General features: G+C 43.9%; 1 protein-coding gene across 1 annotated transcript in view; it reads left to right on the plus strand.

Annotated features, from left to right (window-relative positions):
* Nucleotides 1–25572, plus strand: part of KCNT1 (potassium sodium-activated channel subfamily T member 1) — a 1005890-nt gene that overhangs the window by 455698 nt on the left and 524620 nt on the right. Inside the window, exon 7 of the mRNA XM_086920997.1 lies at nucleotides 11574–11648. Within this exon, the coding sequence (XP_086777123.1) occupies nucleotides 11574–11648 (75 nt within the window). The remainder of the gene's footprint in view (nucleotides 1–11573; nucleotides 11649–25572) is intronic.

Genomic DNA, 25572 nt, shown 5'->3' on the forward strand with positions numbered 1-25572 from the left:
GTGAGTGATCCATTGTTTGAGTTTGGTGGCGGCTTGGTTTGGGTCCGATGAGAGGGCGGGTGGGTTTTGTTGAGCGATGAGAGGAGTTGGTCGTGGTGATTTTGTTCCAGTTTCTTCGAGGAATAGGTAGTGGGGGGTTGTGGGTCGAGGTGGTTTTGTAACTGAAGTGAACGCAACTGTGGTCCGTCCAATGGAGAGCTGTGGTGCGATCGAAGGAAATGTATTTGCTGGAAGTGAAGATTGGGTCGAGTGTATGTCCGGCTATATGGGTGGGGGTGTCAACAAGTTGTTTGAGTCCGAGATTGGCCAGGTTGTCAAGGAGGGTGGTGGTGTTGATGTCGTTTTTCTTTTCCAGGTGGAAGTTGAGGTCTCCTAGTAAAATGTAGTTCTCGGAGGCGAGGGCATGTGGGCTAATGAAGTCAGTGATGTCTTCGCTGAAATGTTTACGGGTTCCTGGGGGCCTGTAGATGAGGGTACCTCTAAGTGTGGTCCTAGGGTCGGTGTGGATCTGGAAGTGGAGGTGTTCGGCGGTTGCAAGGTTATCGTCGAAACTGGTCGTGATTTTGATGGTGTTCTTATGGACGATGGCGATGCCTCCTCCTGTTTGATTGGTGCGGTCTTTTCGGGTGATCTTGTAAGTGTCCGGGATGGCTATGGCGATGTCGGGTGTTGATGATGCGTTCATCCAGGTTTCTGTAAGGAAGGCGATGTCCTGTGACGCAGTGTCGAGAAGGTCCCAGAGTTCAGTTGCGTGTCTGTGGACCGAGCGGGTGTTCAGCAGGATGCACTTCAGGTGGTTAGAGTCGGAGCTGTGATTGGATTTGGTGGATGTGGTTTGGTTCTTGATGCTGGTAAATTTGCAGGAGTGGCAGGCGAAAGGACCGTGGGTACGTCCCGGGGCAGCTTCGAAGCATTGTGGTGTGCGTCCGGGGTTAAGGGCAAGGAGAGTAGAGGCGTCATATGTTATGCGGGAGGAGTGGGTATTGCGAGGACCAGGGAGTTTGGCGCTGGGCGCGGTCCAGGCGCGGACGGGCGCAGACGGGCTTACCTTTGGCGCACCTTCGGCGCGACCGCTGCGCGTGACCGCTGCGCGCAAATGCATCTGACATAAAAGGATGGTGGAGAGGGGAGGGGAGGGGCGAGGGAGGGTCAGCTGGGATGCGGGGGCGGGGTGGATAGCCGGGCTGGGAGGCACTACAAACAACAAACAAAATGTCGGCGAGCCAAAAGGCAATCAGGGCTATATTGGGGCACAGGCAAAGCAATGCAACAGAGAATGCTAGATAAATAAATAAATGTGCACAATTAGGCGTGAATCGGCAATCAGGCAAAAGGACAGCAGCACTGGACAACAATAAGCAAAGGAAGCGCAGTCTGGCGGCACAGTGCTCCTAACAATCAAATTAATGCAGCGCTACGATACCAGCTCAAGTCAGGTACTGGTCTGGGAGCAGCGTGGGGGAGCGACCGCCTTCGTGAAGCTCAGGACAGTCATAGCGCTTAAAGCCGAAGGTAGGATCAAAGCTCGTAGTGGGAGGGAGGGTCAGCTGGGATGCGGGGGCGGGGCGGATAGCCAGGCTGGGAGGCACTACAAACAACAAATAAAATGTCGGCGAGCCAAAAGGCAATCAGGGCTATAGGTTCAGCAGAGCCCCACTGCAGGCGCGATTAGAAGTGTTACAACAGGTTACAGACAGTGCAGTTTTTCAGGCTCACTCAACCCCTCTCTTTCACGCAATAAAGTGCGTCAACAAACAGGGCTCACCCTCTTACCTCCTGCCTCCTTCAATCGCAGTCGAGTTTCATTGTGCTGCTCACACTGCTTCCTTCTTATGTGCACCTCTACTGTGCTCACAAAATGACGGGGCGGCAAGACTGTGGTGACGGTACCAATCAGCCCATTGGTAACGTGGTAGGGCTACACTTGCAAGTGAGCATTTTGGAGTACAATGGGAGGGGTGAAAGGGCTAAACAAAGATTTTTGGGCCCAGATCCCGTGGAGAGGGACATGGGGAGCAGCTCGGTGAACACTGTGGGTGGGCACAGTAGCGGTCTGTTTTGTAGCACGTCATCAGCGCCATTGGCCTTCGCATTACCTGCCGACCTGGAAGTGTATTTGTCAATTTGTGTGTCGATTGAGTTACAGTTCTGTTCTCTGAAAGTCAAAACAGAACTCCAAAAATCCACTAGAGCGCTAACTCCGTACTCTGGCAAATGACACGCGCAGGGGGTGAGCTGAGTGTAGTAGCAGCACAACGTTAAAACACCGCTCCGCCGACAGTTGCAGAATTATTGTCAAACTCCGTGTTCCAAACAGAGCATGGATTTGGGAAACTCTGCAAACTCCGCCGGCAGAACAGAGTTCACCACCCAGCCCTATTTAGAGCAGCGCAGACTCACCTCCACATCCTACAATCCCCAGCCAGACAGGAGCCCCTGTAATTAGGTTAGTGGAGGGGTTGGAAAGTGAGTGTTATGGAAACTTAGCAACACCAGAGGGTTTCCTTAGCCAGATCGAGCCCTCCAGGAGACAGCTTCTCCATTTTGGATTTTGGAAGACAAGATAGCAGTAAATTTTTGAAAATTAGTTTTTTTTAAATTTTCTCAACAAAAGAAAATGGATTTAAAACAATCTGTATATTCTTTAGTAAAAGACATAAGTCAGATGTATTAAATGTGGTCAGCTTTAAAGTTAATAACAATCCCAAAAATGTGTATCAATAATAATATGCAACCACAACTGAGACGATATTGCTGACTTTGTGAAATGATGTATATTGAAGACCAGTATTTCCCATAAAATGTATGAGCATACCTGAACTTTCATGTGATTTATGAATTTGAAGCTGACAGTGTAACACCATGGAATAAATAATCTGAGCACTAACATAATGGATAGATAACAGATGCAATAACACAAACAAACTCGTATCCATCGTAAATTAATTCACCATACCTGCACCAGCTCCACTGCCCTCACCCCCCTCTTTGGAGCTCTATTCGCGGCTCGCCCATTGTCCCACAAGAAGATTAGCACTATCTATGACAAACCTCACACCCTTCATACCCAGCAAGATTGCTCAGAGATGACGGCACTTTTGCAGGAACCAACTGGACCACTTGGAAGCCCCATTGAACCCTTGACTGTGCTTCTCTATCACAAGACGAATAGAGCCCATCTGCACCACAATCATCCTGATCCTCAACAGCTTCTTTATCACAGCTGTTTTCCTGGACAGCTGGAAACATGGCACCATCTTGCTTCTACTGAAGCAACCCACTGCAGACCCTTTCCCCTCAGCCAACTACACACACCCATCTCACTGCTCCCTACCCAGCGAAAGTCTTGAAGAAACGAATCAATAAAAGTCTAGCAAATCACAAATGGACAACAGACACCTCCTGACTTATCCCAAACAAGTTTCACACTCAGGCATAGAAGTGAAACCGCCCTCATGTCCGCAGTTGGTGACATCTGGACCAGGATGGACCACGGTGACACCATGGTCCTCCTCATCCTTGATCTCTCCAGGGCCTTTGATACTGTGTCTGACTCAATCCTCATATAATTCCTCCACCAGTCGAAAATTTGGGTAACAGCCCTTCAGTGAATCAGAACCTTCCTCACAGGATGCCTACAGAAAGTCACCTTTCCTCCCTACACTTGTGAACTCACCGAGCTTGTCCGAGGAGTTTTCTGGGGATGATCACTCAGCCCCACCTTTTTCAATATCTACGGGCACCACTCAGCAACATTGTGGGAACCTTCAGAATCAACATCAACTCATACGCGGATGCACAACTCATTCTCTCCCTCTCCAAGGCTGCCACCAGCACCCAAGCAAAAATTAACAAGTTCATATCTGAAGTCGCCCTCTGGATGAAGTACAGCTGCTGCAGACTCAACTCAGACAAGTCGGAGGTAATCCTCTTCAAGAAAGACCCGGCTCTTTGGTCCTCAGCCTGTAGCCGACAGCACTTTGTCGCATTGTGAACCCTTAAAGCCAAGCCAGGGACCTGGGAATTGTGGTTAACAACAAACTATAGATGGCCAGCCAAGTCAAGTCATTCACCTCCTTCTGCTTCCATATCTGCAAGATCCTCAGGAAAATCTTCAGGGGGCTTCCTCTCAACACCTAACAAACAATCACCAAAGCACTTTAGACTCAGAAATACACTCAACATCGGACTCTCCGCTGCCTTCCCAAGTGACTCAAGAACATTTATAATACAACAGCTAGACTCACTCCCAACTCCCCACACCTCAGGGGCCTCCACAGGCTCCTCATACACAAGCATTCACATTTGAAACTTTCATACATACAAATGACCACACAATTTAGGCCCCACCTATCTGATCAACCGCATCAGTTTCCTCACCCGTCCAGACACCTCAACTCAGAAAACATCCTACTCACTACTGTCCCCACATCTTTAAAGCCAGGGCCACCCGCTGTGCCTTCTCGTCCTAAAGTCTGGAGAGCCCTTCCACTTCACATTAGGGCTGCCAGCTATGTTGAAGAATTCAGCAAGAAACTGAAAGCTTTGCTCTTGACATAGGACCCAGGCAGGGCAGCGAGCAGTCCCCCTGTCATCAGTACCTGAATGCCATCCCAGGTGAGACTTGCGCTTCACAAGTACACTTGACATAGCAATATTAAATCAAACATGAGTACTTTTTTTCCACATCAGCTAATCTACAATATGTCTAAACAGCTTGGCTAATACAAGGAAATTGAAAGTATTTTGCCTTTATTCACTACATATTATGTTGTGTATGTCAGAAAAAAAAGAAGTGAAGATAAACTATGCAAGTGTTTTGAAGCATTCACTTTCTGCCTTGAGAAAGACCCTACCATTGATGACGTTATTGTTGATGTCATATAGGACATCACTGGTGATGTCTTCAATTAAGTAATTTGAGATGTTATCAATGATGTCATTGAAGGTGGTATTTGTGAGGTCACGCATTAGGTAATGAGCAGCGCATGGGATATGGCTTCCTCGATCACCATAAAAGATTCATTTCAGTCGTTTTTAGGTTTTGTGTGCTAGTCGTGCAGAATTGACCCCGTACCTTGCATAACAAGAACCCCTGAGTCCATAGAAATTTCTGGTCAGTGGGCACATGGTAGTTTGTGCGCAAATTGGAATTGCAAATTATCCAGAAAACACTGTAGATTTGTTTGCACAAAACGGGATTACGAGTTATTCTGGGAACATTGCCCATCTGATGTTTTCTATAAGCACATTTTGTCCGGACAAGCCTGGCTTCAATTGGTGAAACCTTCAGAGAAACAGGAAAGAGGTTGGTGTAGGAAACAAACATTTTGCATCATATGACCCATTCCAAGGAAAAAAAAGCAGAGTGGGAATATTTCACCCAGCGGACTCGGTAATTCTCGCCTCGGTGCCTACTCTAACCTGGGATCACACTCGGCAGCTCTGGGCAGTAGCTTGCCTCATCTCCAACAGCACCCCACAGACGCCGGGGATGCCTGGTTTCACCTTGGAGATACCCAGGAGGGACCATCTCACAGGGATAGCCAGGACGGGTTCCCCAGCAGTCTACAGCCCAGAGATACCCCATGTGGGGTGATTCATGCTCTTTACAAGACATCATTACATTACATTCAGGCTCTAGAATTTTCGAGACAGGGATGCTGCGCTACGTTTAGCGCGTGAGGCAGTTAACCTAACCTGGCAGCGTTCAATGAGTTCACTTTTTCCTGATTTCACGCCATTAGTCCAGGAGGACATTTGCTGGAGTAAAAGCCACGCTTCGGAACCTAGGACTTAAGTTTGGCATGCTGTACCCAGCCCGGCTGAAAGTAGGCATTGCTGGGAGGTCTCGCTCATGTGTTTGACACACCAACGGCGGTCCAAGAATTCTGCAGTGACTATAAGGGGCAGGATTGTCCCAGGGGAAGGGCCCTCCAGGGGGCTCTCCACCACACAGCAGGTCAGTGGCTAGTGTTGAGCTATTCACGTCAGACTGATATGCATAACAGTGTTAAATATGGCGAGACAAAATACTATCCGCTACATTGCCCATTGGGATGTTTTTGAAGATGTGATTGTGTTGCATGGGGGCTGTAAAGCTGGGCGGCTTGGCGAGGTGTTGCCACCCCCCAGGTGTGTATCACTTTTGATTGAGCATATATACAAAATGCATTATGTTTTTTCTTATTTCCCATCATGGTGGGTTGTTCCTGTTGTATTTTCTCCCTTGGACAATGGGATATGTCCCTGCGATTAGGTGTGCAGGGATGGGAGGGGGGTTGGGGAGGAGGGTCCTGTTAGTTGTAGATTAGAGAACTTGCCATTATTCATACTTGCTTTGCATTACTGGTACATGGTTCTAAAAAAGCCACGTACAGTCACATTGGTAAACACTGCGTATTATGGCTTGTAACCACTTGGCGCCTTTCTCCGAGCTCACACTTCTCACCTGGAAGTTTCGGGGACTGAACAACACTAGGAAAGGAAAACAGGTACTGTCCTATCTTCAGAGGTACTGTGTAGATATCGAGTTTGTGCAAGAAACACATTTGCTAAAATCTACAGCTACACACTTTGAGTCCTCATGGGGCCGCCACAGGTACTTCGCAAACTACAGTTCCCACGCTAGGGGCATGGCAGTGCTTGTGCACAAGCGACTCCCTTTTCTGTTTTCCAAGACTCGCATATGTTATGGTAATCGTGCAATTTTTCAGCCATAGGATAGCCCTTATTAGTATTTACGCTCCTAACATTGATGACCAAGAATTTTTCCACAACATTCACTCACAGCTACTGCAGCTACTGCAGCTAGATGTAGGCTATTTCTGCATGGGAGGCAATTACAATCTCCTCCTTGACCCTATTAGGGATAGTTCACCCACTGTAGCAGATACTAAGCCCAGAACCCGCCGTCCACAGAGCTGTGCGACGCAGTAGGCCTATTAGACGTCTTGCATCATTGCTACTTTGGTGAAGTAGCTTACACACCCTACTCCGCTCCCCATCATACTTGGACAAGACTTGACTATTGGCTCACATCCCCTATGCTAGCTACTTGGTATAGATCAATACAACATTTGCCTAGAACCCTTTCTGATCATTTCCCAGTAATATTGACCCTTACATTCCCGCGCCCTGAGGGCTGTGAGAGACAGTGGCGATTCCCTAACCAGGCATTGATGGATGATGTCTTCCACGCTGAGCTCCGGGTTGCAATTAAAGAATATTTCGAAGTAAATACTGCCTCTGTTGCTACATGGACCACGCTTTGAGAGGTCTTCAAGGCGTACATTACAGGAGTGTACATCTTCAAACATGCAGGGGTTCTGCGTGACCTGAGGTCCACAGTTAAGCGAATAGAACAACAGCTGAGTTCGCTTGATGGTGAAGCGAGGGAGACACCTGGCCATTCACAGCAAGGTCGTTGATTGAGACTACTTTCTAAGTTTAAGGATAGTGCTGAACGTGAGGAAAATTTTGTAAGTAAATACGCCACGGCATGCAGATATGGTGAGGGAGAGCGGCCTGGCCGTACACTCAAGAGATTGTTGAGACCCGCAACAGGACAGAGGTGCATTGCAGCGATTCATTCCTTGAAAGGGGAGACTCTTACCGGAATCCCTGACATTCAAAATGCATTCCTGCAATATTACACCCAGTTCTATACATCACGCGTATCACACGGGGACAAGGAATGGAAACCATACTTCGTAGAAGAGGTGTTAGTGTGGCTAGAAAAGGCTATGCAGCAATTTTCGGCAAAGCCCTTCTCGAAGAAGAAAATAGTAAGTGCCATTGACGCCATGAATTGCTCGATGGCTCCCGGCCTGGATGGGCTCACAGGTAACTTCTACAAAGCCTACAAGACAATCCTAGCTCCTCATCTCCTTGAAGTCTACAATGAGGCTTTGGAGCAACAGGAGCTGCCTCCCACCCTATGTAAAGCTGTGATCATTTTGTTACCAAAGCCCTCCATGGACCCGCTCATTTGCAGATCATACAGGCCGTTATCATTGTTAAATTTAGACTATAAAAATTCTTGCCAAGAAGATCGCCCTACGACTAGCACTGTTGCTTGACGGGATAATCTTACCGGTGCAGTCGGGTAAACAGAATAGATCCTGAGGTACAGGCAGCGGCCGTGCTGCTGTACACAGAAAAGGCCTTCGATTCTCAAATGGCCCTTCTTTCTTGCGATCATTAGTAAAATGGGTTTGACGAAAGGTTTCATAGAGCTTACGTCCCTACTTTACGAATCGCCTACTGCTAGGCTTTGACTGAATGGCACTCTCTCTTCCGAATTTGTATTGATGCGTGGTACCAGGCAGGGCTGCCCACTCTCTCTGCTATTGTTTATTATGGCCCTTGATCCCCTTGTCCGTCATCTACAAGCTAAACATCTGCATAGAGGGCTCCAATTCAAAACTGGTCCGCTATTGATATCACTTAATGCTGATGACATCATACTATATGTAGGCCGGCCGCAAGAAAAAGTAGTCCCTCTGATTAGAGAAATCATCCGATTTGGAGACCATTCCGGGTTAGGTATAAACTGTAAGTCGGTGGTCTTCCAGTTGAAGCCCTGCACGGTTAGGTGGGAATGTGAATTCCCACTTGCATGGTGCAACAACACCACCAGATATTTAGGGATCCACATTCACATAGAAGCTGAGCAAGTCATTTGGTTAACTTACGGGCTCGCAATACATATGTTGGAACAGCAGGTCGAGCTTTGGATTAAACTCCCCCTGTCATTGGCTGGGAGAGTGGCAATTATAAAAATGGTGGTCCTTCCTAAATTCTTATATTTAGTTCACAACATTCCCATTCCCCTCCCCAACAGGTTTTTTCAAACTCTTCGCCCCTTTTTTATTAGGCTAACATGGGGCGAGAAAAGGGCACAGGTAAGCTGGGGGACACTGACACTTCCATATAAGAGGGAGGGCCTGTGGGGGCCGAATCTACATGTCTATTACCTTGTGGCACAATGTAGCTTTGTGCGTTCCTGGTACTACCCAGATGTGCGACTAGCTTATACCAGACTGAAGACCTAGTGAGCCCAACACCGTTAAACACTATTCTGCCTAAGGTATTCCCTAGAGACCCATGTGATAAGCAGACGGTGTCCACGACCTGCTGGGCCTGGAAGAAATAAGTGCAAATGACTGGGGGGCGTACACTATATTCATCTGCAATACCACTCGTTAACAACCCATGGCTGCCCATCAAGGAAGAGAAGTTGGTTCAACGTACACTCACCACTTATTCCTTAAATACCCCTGGGGATCTCTTTCTAGGGTGCATGTATACCATTAGGCAGAAGACGCGAGATTCTGCGATGCATCATTCATGGATAGGTTTATTCTCAACAGGTTACGCTGTGCAGTGAGAGCACAAATAGCTGAATTTCCCCTAGAGCCGGAGTACTATTTGCCATTGACAGCTCTGATATCCAGCGCCGAGGGGGGTCATCTCATTTCTGGATTGTACAAAGCCTGCTTGACACTAATCCCTGCTAGAGATGCTAAAATACGGGAAGTATAGGAGCGGGACTTGGGGCCCCCTATTGAAAGTCTCAATGGTCCTTTTGTTGCACACGGATTAAAGAAGTTTCACTGAACAGCCAACATAAGTTACTCCACTTTAAGTTTCTGTGGGGAGCTTACTTGACGCCTGCTAAACTTCATTCCATAGACCTCTCCTTTCCTCACATCTGTCCCAAATGCGGTGCGAACAATGCAGACTTTGCCCACATGACTTGGGCTGGTGTAAAGATAGGGTGCTATTGGAGCGCTGTGTATGATATACTCCCTCTCATGACTGGTTTAAGATTACATCCCACCCCCGAAGTGGCCCTACTGGGGTAAGTCCACAACATTCCCAAGCAGGTGCGAAGGTACACTCCTTCGCGTTACTACTAGCCAAAAGAGAAATAAAGCTTCACTGGGGAAGTAAAGTCGTCCCTGCCACCAAGGCCTGGTTAAAAAAGTCTTATTTACTGCAACAAAAATAGTGACTTCTATACAACCACACTGCCTCGGGCATCCATACCTAAAGATATTTGGGATCCCTTGAAGTCCTATTTACTTGAGATTGAGAATCCCGCTTCGCAACAAGAATTGTCCGGGATAGTCCCTATAGATGCGGGCTAAATCTCCCCATTTTTTTCCATACACTGTGGTAGACCATGTAAGCCTAACCGTGCTAATTGTTGCGCAGCATATATCATCAACAATGTATGGTAGACATGTTATGTTATGTTAAAATGCGTTTATATAGCGCTCGGCTACTCTAAAAGAGTGTCCCGGCGCTTTCCACGGGCTGAGGTGTAGAACAACATAACAAAAAGAACAAATTCCAAAGAAGAAAGAGACCCACCTAAACCAAAAGATTAAAAAGCCAAGTCTTCAAATTTTTTCTAAATTGAAGCAGATTGGGGGTAGGGACGACTCTACATGTACCAGGTGTTTGTTTGAATATGACAAAATGTTAAATAAAGTTTTTTTTAAAGTATTTAAAGTATTTAAGCAACTTCACCAGCTGTGCCAGGGCTTGAAATTCATGAGAGTGCTGCTATTCCTAAATGTTTGAAAGACCTATTATTTATGTTAGAAGTAATGCTTTTCTAGACACAGCATATGCTTCACGCATATTGTTTATTTGTGCATGTTGTCATTTAGTTACATTTCATGGAATTTAATAGATTGCATCCACAACACTTTATAGGTTTGTGGAGTGCATACGGGGCACTTTCAGATTAATGCCCTCCATAATTAGAGCAATCACATTTGAATCTATTCTTCAAAACGTCTTTTACCATTATTGTATGAAGGAAGACTTAATGTAAGAGTTTATTCAAAGCCTATTTAATTCTTTGAACCTTCATTGCTTTAACCTACTTAACTTTCAAGGGTCAACATCCTTACTATTACACCTAACCCAATTGTTGGGCAACAACCTTTTTGAATTACATCTAGCATGTGCTTTTCCTGCTAGAGGCTAATTGGTTCACATCCACTCCACTTTCTTCCTCCTAGAGTTCTGTTTTACTTCAATTTGAACTGGATAGTTATGGAAATCCATATACATGGATGGTATTAAAACATGTTCATTGATTTTGCGATTAGAGTCAGGTAGGAATTTTGGTTTTACAAATTAAGGATAAAGAAGAAAAGGTTTATGTTGTGGAAAAGGACATTTTGTGGTATCTGTGAAACCTGAAGTGAGAGATGGACTTGAGAGAACTGATCGATCTCAATCTGAGATGCAGTAAGTGCAAGTGTTCAGTGAACTGGGCCAAGGAATTGGACACTCGGTCCATGTTGATGACGTATGTTTGCCAAATACTGTTTTGCAACATTGGCGAAGATAGAATGGGTTCTATATGGGGGAATGTTTAAGTTTATTAAGGGTTGTTATCAACATTGGCAGAGAAAACTTTCGGAAGAAACATGATCCATTGTTAAATGATAAAAACGTCACAAAGAAAGGGCACATACATATTTCTATGTATATGACTAAAACTGCATCAAAAGTCTTAACTGTGACGTCTTTCCATCTTCTCTCTTTAGGGTAACATTTGGGAGCAAATCTTTCGCATCTCATTCATCTTGGAAATGATCAACACAGTGCCCTTCATCTCAACAGTAAGTATGCTGAATGCTCTGGCAGGGCATTGACATGTTAAAATATCTTCTGATAAAAGATGTCAATCTGAATGTAGGAGGGGGGAGATGATTTCACAAGTTCTCTATTTTTACTTTTCCATTTGATTTCTTATTGTGGAAGGAACCTTTATTCAATACATTCATCATATCTATGTTTCATGATGAAATGAGGCATTGAAATGTATAACTCTATGGGGGCCACATAGTTGCTGTAGCAAGTGTGATAATTAGAGCACCAAACGTTGTGCATCTGCAATAACTGTTAACTGTTAAACAACAAATAAAATAGGAGGCTATTGCTTAATGGAAGCATATGAAATATTTTGCGTCTAATATAATATCTTTAATTTATTGTTTAACTTTTGAAATATGTTACTTCTGTTTGAAGCATTTTAGTTGGTATGACAATGGCTTCTCTGTAAACAAACTTCTAAAAATTAAATGAAATTAAATGTAAGTTTGTGCCTTTCCTAAATAGTAATGAGATATAATTCTTAAGGGTATAGGGGCCTATTCAAAAAGGTAAGTTTACACATGAGTAAATCTGAAAGTGTAAATGTACTCTTTGCTGTAAATTTACTATGTTTGGCTATTCACAAGTTCCCTAGTGTAGACTTACATGCCAATTTACCAGTGTTGCTACTTGTAGTTTATCACGCTCACAGGCACAGATCTCCACCACCATCTCTGCCACTGTGGTGGAGACCTCCCTATGGGAACAATAGGAAAAATGATTAAAGTTTATTAACATTTGAAACATTTTTTTTTATTTTAAATGTAACATAAATTACACTGCCTTTTTTAAACAATTTATCTGATTGTGTTCTATGCTATTTCAACTTGTGTTAATTATACCAATCTTTTATAACTGAATTGTTGGAAACCTTGAACTTTGACCTATAATTCTGCAGTTTGAAACTACAAGCCATACTAAGTACACTTTTATTTAAAACCTATGCTGCTAGGAATAACCCACTGTTGGACTGTTGCACTGTTACTTGATCACACGTTTGCACAATTTGGCTGAAGGGAGGCTTCACCCTGAGTGACGGGGTGGTCATTTTTACCCCACCCCACGAAGCACTCTCACTAGACGCCATCTTGGCAGGTGTTCTAGTTCATTTTGTATACTGAGAATAACGCCCTATTTAATGGAAGACAGGCGCATGCGAAAGGCAAGCCCTTTTATGCCCATCTGCGCACCAACCGTGCACAGCGCCAGCCACTATGCTGGTTCTCCCCCACAGCACGGAGCTCTCCAGGACCCTGGCAGTCAGGTAAAGTGGATACATTAAACAAGAGCAGAGCTTCTTGCTCTGAGAATCCCTTTTGCTAAGTTACAGCACCACAATCCAGGTGTGCGGGCAAACAATGAAGTCACCCCCACAGAACCTACAGCAGGGATAGCGCCAATGTATAGAGGGAAAGGAGTCCTCCATTGTGCGTTTAGTAATGCCCGATCCCTCCGTAAGCATACCATAGAAGTTCAATTCCTACTGAAAGACCTAGGGACAGTTATTCTATTCATCACGGAAACATGGGCCACCCTTGACGCAAATCCAGAGTTCGTAGAATCTTACCCTGAGGAATATGCCATCATACTGGTATCCGGAAAGGAAAGGTTAGGAGGCGGAATAGGTCTGATCTTCAGGCATACTATAAAAGTAACGCCCTCCCCGCTAAAATCTAAATGAATGGTCCATAATATTCAGTTGCCGGCTAATCAAAATATCCTAGTGATATTAAGCAACCTCCCTCCAGATCTTGATTCCAACTTTGAACACATGTTAGTGAACTTTCTCAGCCCACTATTTTTCCCACAGAGCCACGGCTGCTGCAGGTAAGAGCGGTGGGGTGATGGGCCTGGCTGGGGGGGGGGTGGGAGGGGGATTTCCAGAGACAATCATAAGGGAAAATTAAATAAATATTTAATTTTAACTCTTGATCGTCTCTTGAAATCTCCCCCTCCCCCAGCCGGCCCCACAGCTCTTACCTGCGGCGGGTGCGGCTTATCACACACTCCAATTTGATAATGATTGGATTTTAGAGTAGACAACAGAGATTACAAAAGAGCAACTGCATTACTCGCCTATATGGAAGCAATAGGGCTTAATCAACACATACAGGATCCAATGCACAGGTTGGGCCATACTCTCTACATGGTGTTTGAGAATACCAAAATCATATCTAAACCTAATAACACTATTATTCAGTGTGCCAAGACTTCCAATTGCGCCTTGAAACATTATGCTTACGACTGCCAAACTGTGTGCTTTTTACATGTGTAGTGAAGCGCTCCAAAACCTTTGGGTCTGGCCAGCGCTATATAAAACTCTTCAAAAAATAAATAAATAAGCTATTAGTCTGGACCAACCATTTTTGGTGACATTCTGTTTAAATATTCTTCTTAACCCTCCACTCGACAATATGAAAACAGTATGGTCTAGCAGTTGGGCTAAACTTAGGACCTGAGATTCTTAAGTCCTACCCCCTCCACCCACAAATATTCTAGTGCAACTAATATAGAAGAAGCCTATGATACTTATAATGGTTTGATACTGAAGAGCTCCATTCACCCCTGGTACATCGATCAACTCAGGAAAGCGAAGCTTTCAAGCAAATGGGTGGAAAGAAAATGGAGGAGAGAATACCTAGACCTGGTGAAAACTAACTGGAAATTGGCATTAAGAGATTATAAAGAACTGATTAAAAAAAGTTAAAGGTAGAATATTTTTCAGAACAGATAGTGCATGCTTCAATTGTGGCCAATACAGTTTTCTCCTCAGTAAAATCATTTCAATCCCTGGATTACTCCGCACAAAAAATGGTACCATTGCAAGAGCTGTGTAATGGCATCAGTTCATTTTTCAAGAACAAAATAATGAACATTGTAGATAACTGAAAGAAAAATGACACAGTAAGCCCCTACCACCTGAACACGTCCTGAATCTAGAATCCACCATGAAGGAGGGGAATAGAGTGATTTAAAAGGTTGAGATCATCCTTCCAAGTATGGAAGAACACTTCCTGGAGTTGACGGGAGCCATTACTTCGAGCTCTCCACTCGACCCAGCCCTACTTGCACCCCAGCTGGGCGAGCCTTTAAAATAAATCTGTAATCTTTCTCTGGCCAATGCTTAGGTTACCAATGGCCTGAAAGCAGGCGTTAGTTACTACCTTACTTAAGAAACCATTTGCAAGCCCTAAACATTTTGTTAATTTTAGGCCAATTTTGTTGCTGCCTTTTCCAATCAAAGTATTGGAAAAACATATCAATAAACTTATATCGACTCATGTTGAGGGAAACAATTACCACGACATGGCCAAAAATGGGTTCAGGCCTCGTCAACAGATGGAGACATGTCTGATCGCCGTCACTGACAATATGCAGATGGCTGTGGACAAGGGTCAGCCAGTGGTTCTGATACTTCTGGACCTGAATGCAGCATTTGGTTGTGTGGATCACTCCATCCTGCTCAAGAGATTGAAGGAAGCTGGTATAGCAGGAAAAGCCTTGGACTGGTGCAGCTTTATCTATCGCTCTTATCTATCTGGCCACGAACAGGCAGTACAACTTCCTCCTTTTCACTCCAGCTTCATCGCACTGAAGCAGGGAATTCCGCAGGGGTCTTCTCTCAGTCCCACCATTTTTAATGTAAACATCTAGGCTTTCATAAAACTCATACATGGGCTCGGAATGGGCTGCATTAATTATGCAGACAACACACAGCTGACAGTCTTGTACAACCCAGGCTCTGTGGAGTCCTTTTACTCTTTTCATCAGTGCATGAAGAGAATAGTTGACCGGCTTATAAACAACTTACTGCAGTTTGAAGCTAGCAAGACGGAGACCATGCTCTGCCAGGTGGGGAGGGCAGGTGGTAGACATCTACATGATTTCTGGCCAGCAGGAAATGGGTCAATTCCTGCATGAACCGACTCGGTACGAGAGCTGGGGGAACAACCAGACTCCACCTCTCGTTAGTAGACCTTGCAAAGAAGACATTCAATATCTGCCATGCTCTTATGATAGTTTTACATAATATCCTCCGACTTCTTCTGACCAGCTGGCGCTCCCACATCATCCATAGTACCATCACAAGTCGGATTGAATATTGTAATGACTGTTTCATCGGCGCACCTGAGAAGACAATAAAATGCCTCTCACAAATTCAAGCTACGGCTGCGAAAATGGTGCTTGGACAGAAATGGATCTCTTCCACCTCTACAGACCTTGATTCCTTGCTGGTTGCCAGTGAAAAAGAGAATTTCTTTTAAAGTAGCACATTTGATGCACATGATGGTCTACCAGAGGCAGATAGGATTAGTCCTTACAAACCAGGCAGATTAGTCCGCTCAGCCTCTGTGCCTAAACCCAAGATTCCTAGGTACAAGAAAGCAAGAGGCAGAGCCTATTTTGTTCGGGTACCCACACTGTGGAGTAGTATACCAACTTACATTTGACTGACTCAGAAACATGTATCATTCAAGAAAGTCCTGAAAATGTAGATCTACAGGCAGTTGTTTCTCCCCCCTGGATGATCAGGCATATGTCCTGCAGCCACATGATACCTGGGCTGGCCGTTGCACTTAAATATGTTTTATTATGTTAATATATATATATATATATATTTAGGTGTCTATTTAGAAGTATCAATACTATTGAGCAAGATTCGTTCCTAGTGTCCAGTGACTCAAACCATACTTATATATGTCTTTCTTGTGCAGTTTTATTATAATATATAAGAATTATTTGTAGAAACATTAGGATTTTTTTGTTTTCTTTAAAAAGATTTATAGTTTATGCACGTTATGGTGAGTACGTGTTAATTTTCTAATTTAATACGCATGTCAAATGGATATAGTTCATATGGATTATGTTTTGGAATATGGAATAAGCATTTAAGCTGACAGCACAAGTGTGATTGAAACAAACTGTTGTTGTTGTCCAAAACATAATAATTCACAATTGAAGTGATTTACTAACTGTCATTTGTGTAATTAAGTATTCGTATTTATACGGATAGAAATGAGACAGTGAACTTGACTTTTGTAACAGTATTTATACTGAAAGTATTTCTTCTATGTCCATTTGCACTTGTGATGCACTTGCACTTTAAAATGGGCTGAGCATATTGCATCGTCATGCGACCAAGGCCGCAGGGACGGCCGAAACGCGTCATGACTAACTGTTTATTGGGGAAATAAACTGTATGTTGCAACAAAGGTTCATGCCTTGTATTTCACCTGAGTTGTGGAGCGCTGTGAGGTATTGCAGATATATATATATATATTAGATAGATAGATAGATAGATAGATAGATAGATAGACAAGCATAGATAGATAGATAGATAGATAGATAGATAGATAGATAGATAGATAGATGAAAAATATTATCCCCAACCTTCTATGATTTAAGGAACCGGCACTCGTAGTCGTGGGTGTTCTCCTGTTTATTGCATAGGCTGCATCACACACACGAACATCACAGAGACACGTTTCAGCAGTCGAGACTATGAGTGCCGGTTCCATAATCCTAGAAGGGTGCAATTAATTCCAACCTATGATGGTGCTTCCTCTCACGGCCGGGCAGCAGTGTGAAAGGAAACGCGCACTTCATAGGCTGGCTGCATTCTACAAAGCTGGATGGCTGAACACCGTGTGTGCTCCTCCGATGCTTCAGGGCAATTTGATGGTTCAGATTAATGCACGTCTGCCCGGCCGTGGGGGGAAGCACCATCATCGGTTGGAATTAATTGCACTTTCCAGCTGATTTGAGGCCGTAGCTCGGAACTTTTCAGGACCGTGATCGGTAAGATGTTCCATATGCAAATAGAGCTGGCTCTTCAAAATGCGTGACTCACTCAGAGCTAAAATGGAGATATAAATGAAAACGCACACATGAACTTACTTAAAGGAGATAACTTACCTGCACTAAGGACTTCATACCTCACAATGCATCCGGGGAGAGTGTAAGATCCACACGCCCATGGAGGGCGGGCATGTTTAATAAATACCGAAAATACATGTGCAGGCCTCAGGTGTGTTGTTTTGTGCCCAGGAAGAAGGGGCTTGAGGCCCTGAAACGCGTAGGCAATATGAAAGGAAACGCGTACATTAAAGGCTGGCTGCATTCTACAAAGCTGCTTCTCCGATGCTTCAGGGCCATTTCTCCTCCTACACTCCAGCTATCCGTAACCATAAAACTAGGCCTGGGTGGTGCTAGTGGAGTTTTACTCAGCGGAATTCCGTGGAGTTGGCATCAAAAATAGGCATGTGCACCCTAAAAAAATGTATCCAAATTTGCGGATTGTGCTTGTTCGCAAAACAATGCTTCCATGTTTGAAGTATTATGAAAGGGGGAAGGGGAGTTCTCGAAAAGAGGCCTGTTTCGTTAACTTCACTGAGATAAAAAAAAAAGTGCGAATGTTGGCAAGATTATTTGTGCATGGATTAGTTCACAATTGTGAACCACACCTGAATATAAGTGGCCACTTCTGTTCAGCCCACAGCTCAATCTGCATACATTCATGGGCCGTCCCAGCGAGAGACTGGGAATTACACCTCCGCCCCACTGGCAAAAGGGAGGTAATAGAGGCCCATCTGGCTCCGGAAATGCCGCTCAGTCACCTACTGGGCCTATGGCAAAATCTGAACAGCACAGAAAAAGCCCAAAACGGACAGCAAGCTGGCCAACAAAGCGGTCAACAGCTGCATCTCAGTCCATCACCCTTTACCCGAGTGCCTGCTTTACCAATCTGACCGTGCCCACAGCGGGATTGCTGAGACAGAGTCCGATGCCTGCCCCCCTTTCTCAACCACTCTGCAAAGGGGCCTCCTGGTGCACTACTGGTTAGGGGATGGAGTCCCCTTAGCTTCCGAGGGTCTTTGGGGGCCAAGAACCTCTATTGTTGCCACAAGTAGGTGCCCTACAGCAGGATTGCTGAAACGTCATAGGAGGCCGGCCCCTTTCTCAATCACTCTGTAAAGGGGCCTTCTGGCACACTACAGGTTGGAGGATGAAGTCCCCCTAGCTGCTGAGGGTCGTTGGGGGTGATAAACCACCAGTGTTGCCCCTAAAAACCCCTCACCACACCCAATCTCTAGCCATCCCTGAACCCTAAAAACCCTCCACGCCCTTAAAAATCACCCATCCATTACCCCTAAAAACCCTAAAATGCCCTTTTAACTATATTCCACCCATCCCTGAATACTTAAAACCCCTCACCACCCTCAGTTCATCCAATGCTGCAACCTAAAAACTCTGTCCATCCATAAATACTAAAACCCCCCTCAGTCCAACCATTCTTAACCCTCAAAAAGCATTCACCTTCCCTAAACTCCATCCATCCCTGAACTCTAAAAAAACATTTAATTTGCCTGAATTCAACCCATTCCTGACTCCTAAAACCCCCTGATCATCCTGAAACATTACTGATCCCTACACCCACAAACCCCTCACTAGTCCTAAACTCCACACATGCTTAATGTAATTTAGTTTTTTCCCTTAAATTATCATTTCCATATAATGTTTCCTTTAATGTTCTTTTTATTTGTACTTCATTAAAAGTTATTTTCTTAAGATTGGTTTTCCATGATTTATTTTCCTTCAATATGGTTTCTCAGTTTTTATTTTTCCATTACTTCACATACATCAGTTTTTATTATGCCCCTCCCTAACCTGTTCCTTACTGCTCCCTAAGCCTTTGCTTTTCCCATCCTAAAGCTCTACTATGTGTTGCTAGCTAATTCCTCTTTTCCCATCAATCACTACAGAAACACTCACTCATTTACTAAGTAGTAAACCTACATGTGTAGAGATATCCTCATAGAAAATATAGCAGGAGTGGAAGTTGAGATTACCATCCATAGATTTGAAACTGCATATTATAGCGATTAAGTAGTACTACCATATTACTATTTTTCATACTTCAAAATGCAGTTTGTTAATCAGTCCCTTTGTGTTTTAATGGGCTAAGCAAATATCTGCTTGCAACATTGCTGTGATAAACTAACAAGAGATGACATTCAAAGCCATTTGCACATTTAAGTTCAACTTGCACAGGTAGAATGAAGGTATTTTAACGGCAAGATGTGACATTGCAGTAGAAAACCGTTTTATACATGTGCAATAATACCAGAGGTGGCTGGCATGGATTGGGGTTCGCGGAGAGGGTGGGTGGTGGGATCTTAAATAAAAAATTAAATTAAACCTACCTCCTCCCAGCGTCCTCCTCGCTACATCCTCCTTGTCAAGTCGCTCCTCCTCTTCCCTCCAGCCGAAACAGGAAGCACCCAGGCTCCCCTGAGGCAATCACAGCGTTGCAAAGCAGTATTGTGATTGGTCTGAGCGACCTGGTTCGTCTCTCAGACGGGGACTGGGGGCTTGGGAATGTTCTCTATCCAGGCATAATGTAGCCTGGGTGGAGAACATGCTAAGTGCACATGAAAGTTTGGCCGGTCCGAGACGGGCAGCCAAACATTCATGCGCAGTTAGGGAGTGAAAACCACGCCTCCCCTGCTCTGGCAACAGAGCAGCCCTGGCCCGCCTCACAAAGCTGCCACACCGTAACAGGAAAAAATAAAATGTTAATAACATTTACCATTGATTTATTTTCATTTTGTTTTTCCTTAAACTGCTGAAAAGCAGTGGGGCGATATTCCTCCGCCTTAGCAGAGGAGCCGCCACTGGTTGAGAGAAGGAAAAACTTTTCACAGGCAGCCAATCCCGATAGGGACTCTTCCGGGTTTTACCGTACCTTTGCTCAGGCACTTTAGTAAGCATCCCACCTCCTTCTATGAATTTCAGATGTATATTTTTGTGAAATTCTTTCTTTGAACATCAACATGTCAGCATATTGTTTGTTGGTGCTTGCGCTGTACTGCATTACAATCAATTAAAAAAACTAACATAAAAGTGAAAAAACTTAAAGGCCTCACTCAACTATAGGAAAATATTAAAACTTTCCTTGGGGTTGCAGAAATGAATTGACTCGAGCAAAAACGTGAGGATTTAGATGGTAGTAGCCAGGTTATGGCTTGCACTTCGCAGGGAATGCAGGGAATATTACCCTTTGATGGACCAGCCAATTCCATCTCCTTGAAGTGTAACAGCCAAGCAATATCTAAAGATGAGGTGAGAGGTTCTTAATTCAGCCTCTCGCCAAAACATGTTCTCTTAAAGCCTGCTCTCGGACACTAGAAGTAAAAGCTTAAGAGGGGAGTCACATTGCCTTTCACAAAAAGGAATGAACATGTGTGTTGATAATTAACATAGACCCCCACAGATCAAGTAGGTGAATACATTTGCAGGTTAAGATTACATAGAAGAATGGTGGGGTCTATCTATCAACTTATGAGGCCAAGCTTCTCTACTCTTATGCTGAGCATTTTCTGAGATCTAGCCATTTTGTGGTTTTAAAAATGTAGTCAGACTTTAGGCCCTCATTTTAAGCCACACCCATAACACTATGGTAACAGAATAAAGGACCAAAATATATGACAGAAATATTGAGTCCTAAATATTAGTTACAAAAATATTGTCTGGAGCTAATAATAATAAAAATCTACAATGAATGAACATTTTTATAAACAATATTTAGGATGCCATATTTATGCTCGATGATATTCTGACTAACAGCTCCCATTATACAGACCCTCCAGGATTTTGCGATTTTGCGGCAAACCGCGAAATCGGCACTTTTGTAAAAATGCTGCGATTTTTACAAAAGTGCTGGTGGTTGTTGAGGGCTGATATTGCTGAGTATATTTCTGATAGTTGCTGAAAGTAAATGTTTTCAGAAAGCTGCTGAAGTTGAGGTCAGTGATTGTTGAAAATAGTTAGTAAGTAAGTGGAGATGAATGAGGATGTAGAAAATGCTACAATATTTTGGTGAAATTTAATATTGGTGACAATTTTGCCCAAAGATCAAGGTCAATGTTTCCCAAAGCTTTTGAAGCTAATAGTCATGATTGTTGAAATATTTTAAAATATGCGAGTTTCTGCTGCAAACCTGAGTACAAAAATCTTGCCGTGGTAATTGTCATATTTCCATCAGAATATAAGCACCCATACCAAAAGAACTTTCACCCAATCCATTATGAATACATAGTTCCTTAATACTGTGTGCACACTTACACAGGTGGCTGTTCGTTTGTAAGGATAAGGAAGTCCAGAGTGAACATATTTCTTCTCATTCACTTTATGAAACCAAATATGAAATTGGAAACCCCCAAAACAAAAACACTTTTACCCGAAGTGCAGTACATTTTAATATTAGGGATGTGAAAAGTTGGCTGACTTGCAACTTCATCAACATTTTTAAAGTTTGCGAGTTGCACAAAGTTCAAAGTTAGCAGAGTTAGAAAAAGGAAAGGCAATTTTGGCAGGCGTTTGCAGCAGCAAGAAACAGTCCTCATTGCCTTGAGGGAATATAAGTGCATGTGAGTAGACTGGCTGAGCATAGTCTCTTAAATAATACCCATTCACAAGCAACATTTCCTTTTAATTTTAATATATTATATTAGTACTTTTACCATTGTCTCCACCAAAAATTGTGAACCCATGTACTATAACTATTTAAGAATCTTTACCACACAGAGGTGAGAATCTGTAATGAAATTGCATGAAAAGACTCCATTTTCACTTTAAGAGAATATATATTTATATATTTTTCAATTTGTTATACAACATGCACAAAAGAATGGCAAATATCAGGTATATTTTAAAGATTAAAGATTATTTTGCAAATAGGGGGAATAAAGTTGTGAACTAGTGGCAGGTTTCATATATGGAAAATGAGTTTATGATGTATTATACCATTATCTTGCTTAATTTTAAACTCTGCAACACAATGCCATTTCCTATGGGATGCTACCATGCCATCTTTGATGGGCTTTTCAGAACCTATACTAAAGCAAATGGAGGATTGCATTTCCAAGAGATAACAGCCTTCACCTGTGGGCTGCTTCCTCTGTCCCATATCCCAGGTTGCCTATTTCAAAGCGGAGTACCTTGCTAAAACAGTTTCCATTGATATAAGGCTGAAAATAAATGATTAGGAGTAAAATAAAGTGCTGCAAAAATGCCGCTAAATTGCCATATTTGTGCCGCAAAATTTCCATATTTGTGCCGCTAAATTTGCTAATCCATGCCGCTGTATCCTGGGGGGTCTGATTATATCACTTTACAAGTTGGGTCTACAGAGCAGTTTCTCCAAGTCTGATAGTGGGCCATGCTTTGCCAAAAACAGTTTTGTGATCCATCGTAATGGTGCAGCCCTACCTTGAATGGAAGATCTTACTCTTATCTTGCAGGAGGACCACTGTGCCTTTAAAATAAGCCTTAGGACAGATGCTATTAACCTGTGGTCCATGGAAACCTAGGGGCCTCAACACTGGCTCAGAATGTCGCGGCTGCTTAAATATTTTATTATATTGGAAGATTGATAAGTATGTAAAAATAAAAAAGCTAAACTGAAAATGTTACATTTTAAAAGGCGAAGTAAATGGCAAGCCATTGAAATTAGAGGTTAAAGGATAAGTTGGTATTCTTATCTTGATTCATGGGAGCAGCTCAATGGCCTCCATGGAAGCACCTGTGAGCACTGACAAAAACAGAAGATGCATTAGGAGCAAACAAGACATAGTTATTTACTAAAGTCCAGCATATCACTTCTATCTTTTAGAAATATAAGTGTATTTTGAAAAGCTCCTACCTTCTCATAAAAATAAAGATTTCGATTTTTGAATTTTTTCTTCTTATGAACTAAATAAAACATTAAAAAATGTGTGTAGTTGTTTAATATAAACTTGTGTCTGGTTTATTGCGCATTGTTTGAGGTTCCAATAGAAGACATTTTTAGACTTGGGTCCCCGCCTTCAAGTGGTCATTCAGTGGTGATCCACAGAAGTCAAAAGTTTAAGAACCGCTGACTTGTGACATATGCTTGCACTTGCCTTTTCCGCTAGTTTTCCTATCTTAGTCGCCTTGCTGCTTCGACAAGTTTATATAGTCAGCAAACTCTCCTAATGCTGGCTGACCCTGAGCCGGTGCTGTATTAGCACCAACTTGACACAGCCTCAGAAGGGGTTTTGCTAGATGGGATTCACTAATGATCTTGTTCCTGCATGAGCATCTACTGGGCAAACTCTCATTAAAATACAGCTCGGGGGCAGGCATCAAAATAGCCATGCAATTCTGCTGCTCACAGACATTTCTGTCTCTCCTCCCCAGCCAGGCATTGCTTGCTCAGCTCTCCCTTGCAGGACCAGCATGCGCCCTCTTCTCTGACATTCCCTAGACTGTCAAGAATCCCAAGAGAAATCTTACACCCCCAGAGGCAGAGGAAAGTCCAACTTATAAATTCAAAAAATGATGAGCACATGCATGAATAATGGGTGCTCTCTTCACGACTTCCACTGCCCATGCGGATGTGACGTGGAGCAAAGAAAAGCATCTATTGATTAATAATGTGTCACTAGAAGCATGATTGTAAGTTCCAGCTCCCGGAAATCGCCCTTTCGGCATCACCAGCAGACTGAGCGCCCTGCTGAAGCCATGATTCACAGCACAGTCATTTGTCACGAGCATAGGCGTGCAGGGTACCAATATGCAGCACAGAACTTTGCAAAGCAGTCGGGGGCTCCTGTCACTCTCTGAATGAATACCCTGAACAGGCAATTATGTATTGCTGCATCTGTCAACGTCGAGAGAATGTCAAGTGATCGTGGCATTCAATGACTAACAAAAGACAGTGACTCTCCTCTGCACAATTTAGAGCAATCCTCAAAATAAAAACTAAGATGAGGGGGGTTATTTAGAGACTGGAGGATGCAGGGCAAAAAAACAGCTGATGTCCTGGCCTCCAACTACAATCAAGGTCGTCCCATCTAATTTAAAGGCAGGGGACATTATTTGTTTTGAAATAGTCTCAAATTTCAGCCTCTGCCACAGTGTCTAGGAGCATAATTTCTCTGTGTCACCAAGTCATATGTGAGCCTGCAAGAAGAGTGTGACCTTTCACCTTTGGTTGACTTCAGGCTGAGGCCCAGTCTTGCAGCTCTCACTGCCCTCCAACCACTGGAGGGTCCCCTGTAGCCAGTTCGCCCCTCCAGATGAGTCACTGTCTGTCCAGGGAGGTCCATTTAGAGCCCAGCTGAAACTACAAATATGTTTGTGACTACAATTTTGCACAAACTCACAGATGTGCGATGCTCATCCGCCTTCATTCAGAAACCACAGTTGGCAGAGATATGGCAAAGCATTTCCACCCTGTGCCAGTATGTCAATGTATGTATGTATGTGTGTGTGTGTCTTGTAAAGCGCACTGCTACCCGGAGGCGTCCTGGCGCTATAGACCGCCGGGGAAACCCGTCCTGGCTTTCCCTGTGAGATGTTCCCTTCTAGGTATCTCCAAGGTGAAACCAGGCATCCCCGGCGTTTGTGGGGGGCCGTTGTGGAGATGAGGCAAGCTAATGCCCAGAGTTGCCGAGTTTGATCCCTGGTTAGAGTAGGCACCGAGGCGAGAATTATCGAGTCCGCTGACCCTGGTTCACGACCCTGCCACGTCGGGGATTGAACCCTGGTCCCGGGCCATCCTCTGCTTCGGGTCTGCCGCCTCTAACCAGTGAGCCACACCACTCCACTGCACTACACATAGTTGTTGTTCCTGTGGACTTTGGTTTAGAACTTGTGTGGTTGAGGATTGAGCTTCCCAAGGGATTGAGTGTCCCACCGTACAGTATATGCTCACTTCAGCAGCTTTTCAGTGTTTTCAAAGTTCACAGGGGTCAATCTCTAACTTGTACAAAGATTTGTTTAAATAAAGAACGTCGATCCCTTTTCCCTCCATCCCTCAACCCCGAAACTCCAGCAGCCCATGCAGGTGAGGGTATTATGTGA

This window comes from Lissotriton vulgaris, chromosome 5 (genome assembly GCF_964263255.1).
Source record: "Lissotriton vulgaris chromosome 5, aLisVul1.2, whole genome shotgun sequence".
NCBI lineage: Eukaryota > Metazoa > Chordata > Amphibia > Caudata > Salamandridae > Lissotriton > Lissotriton vulgaris.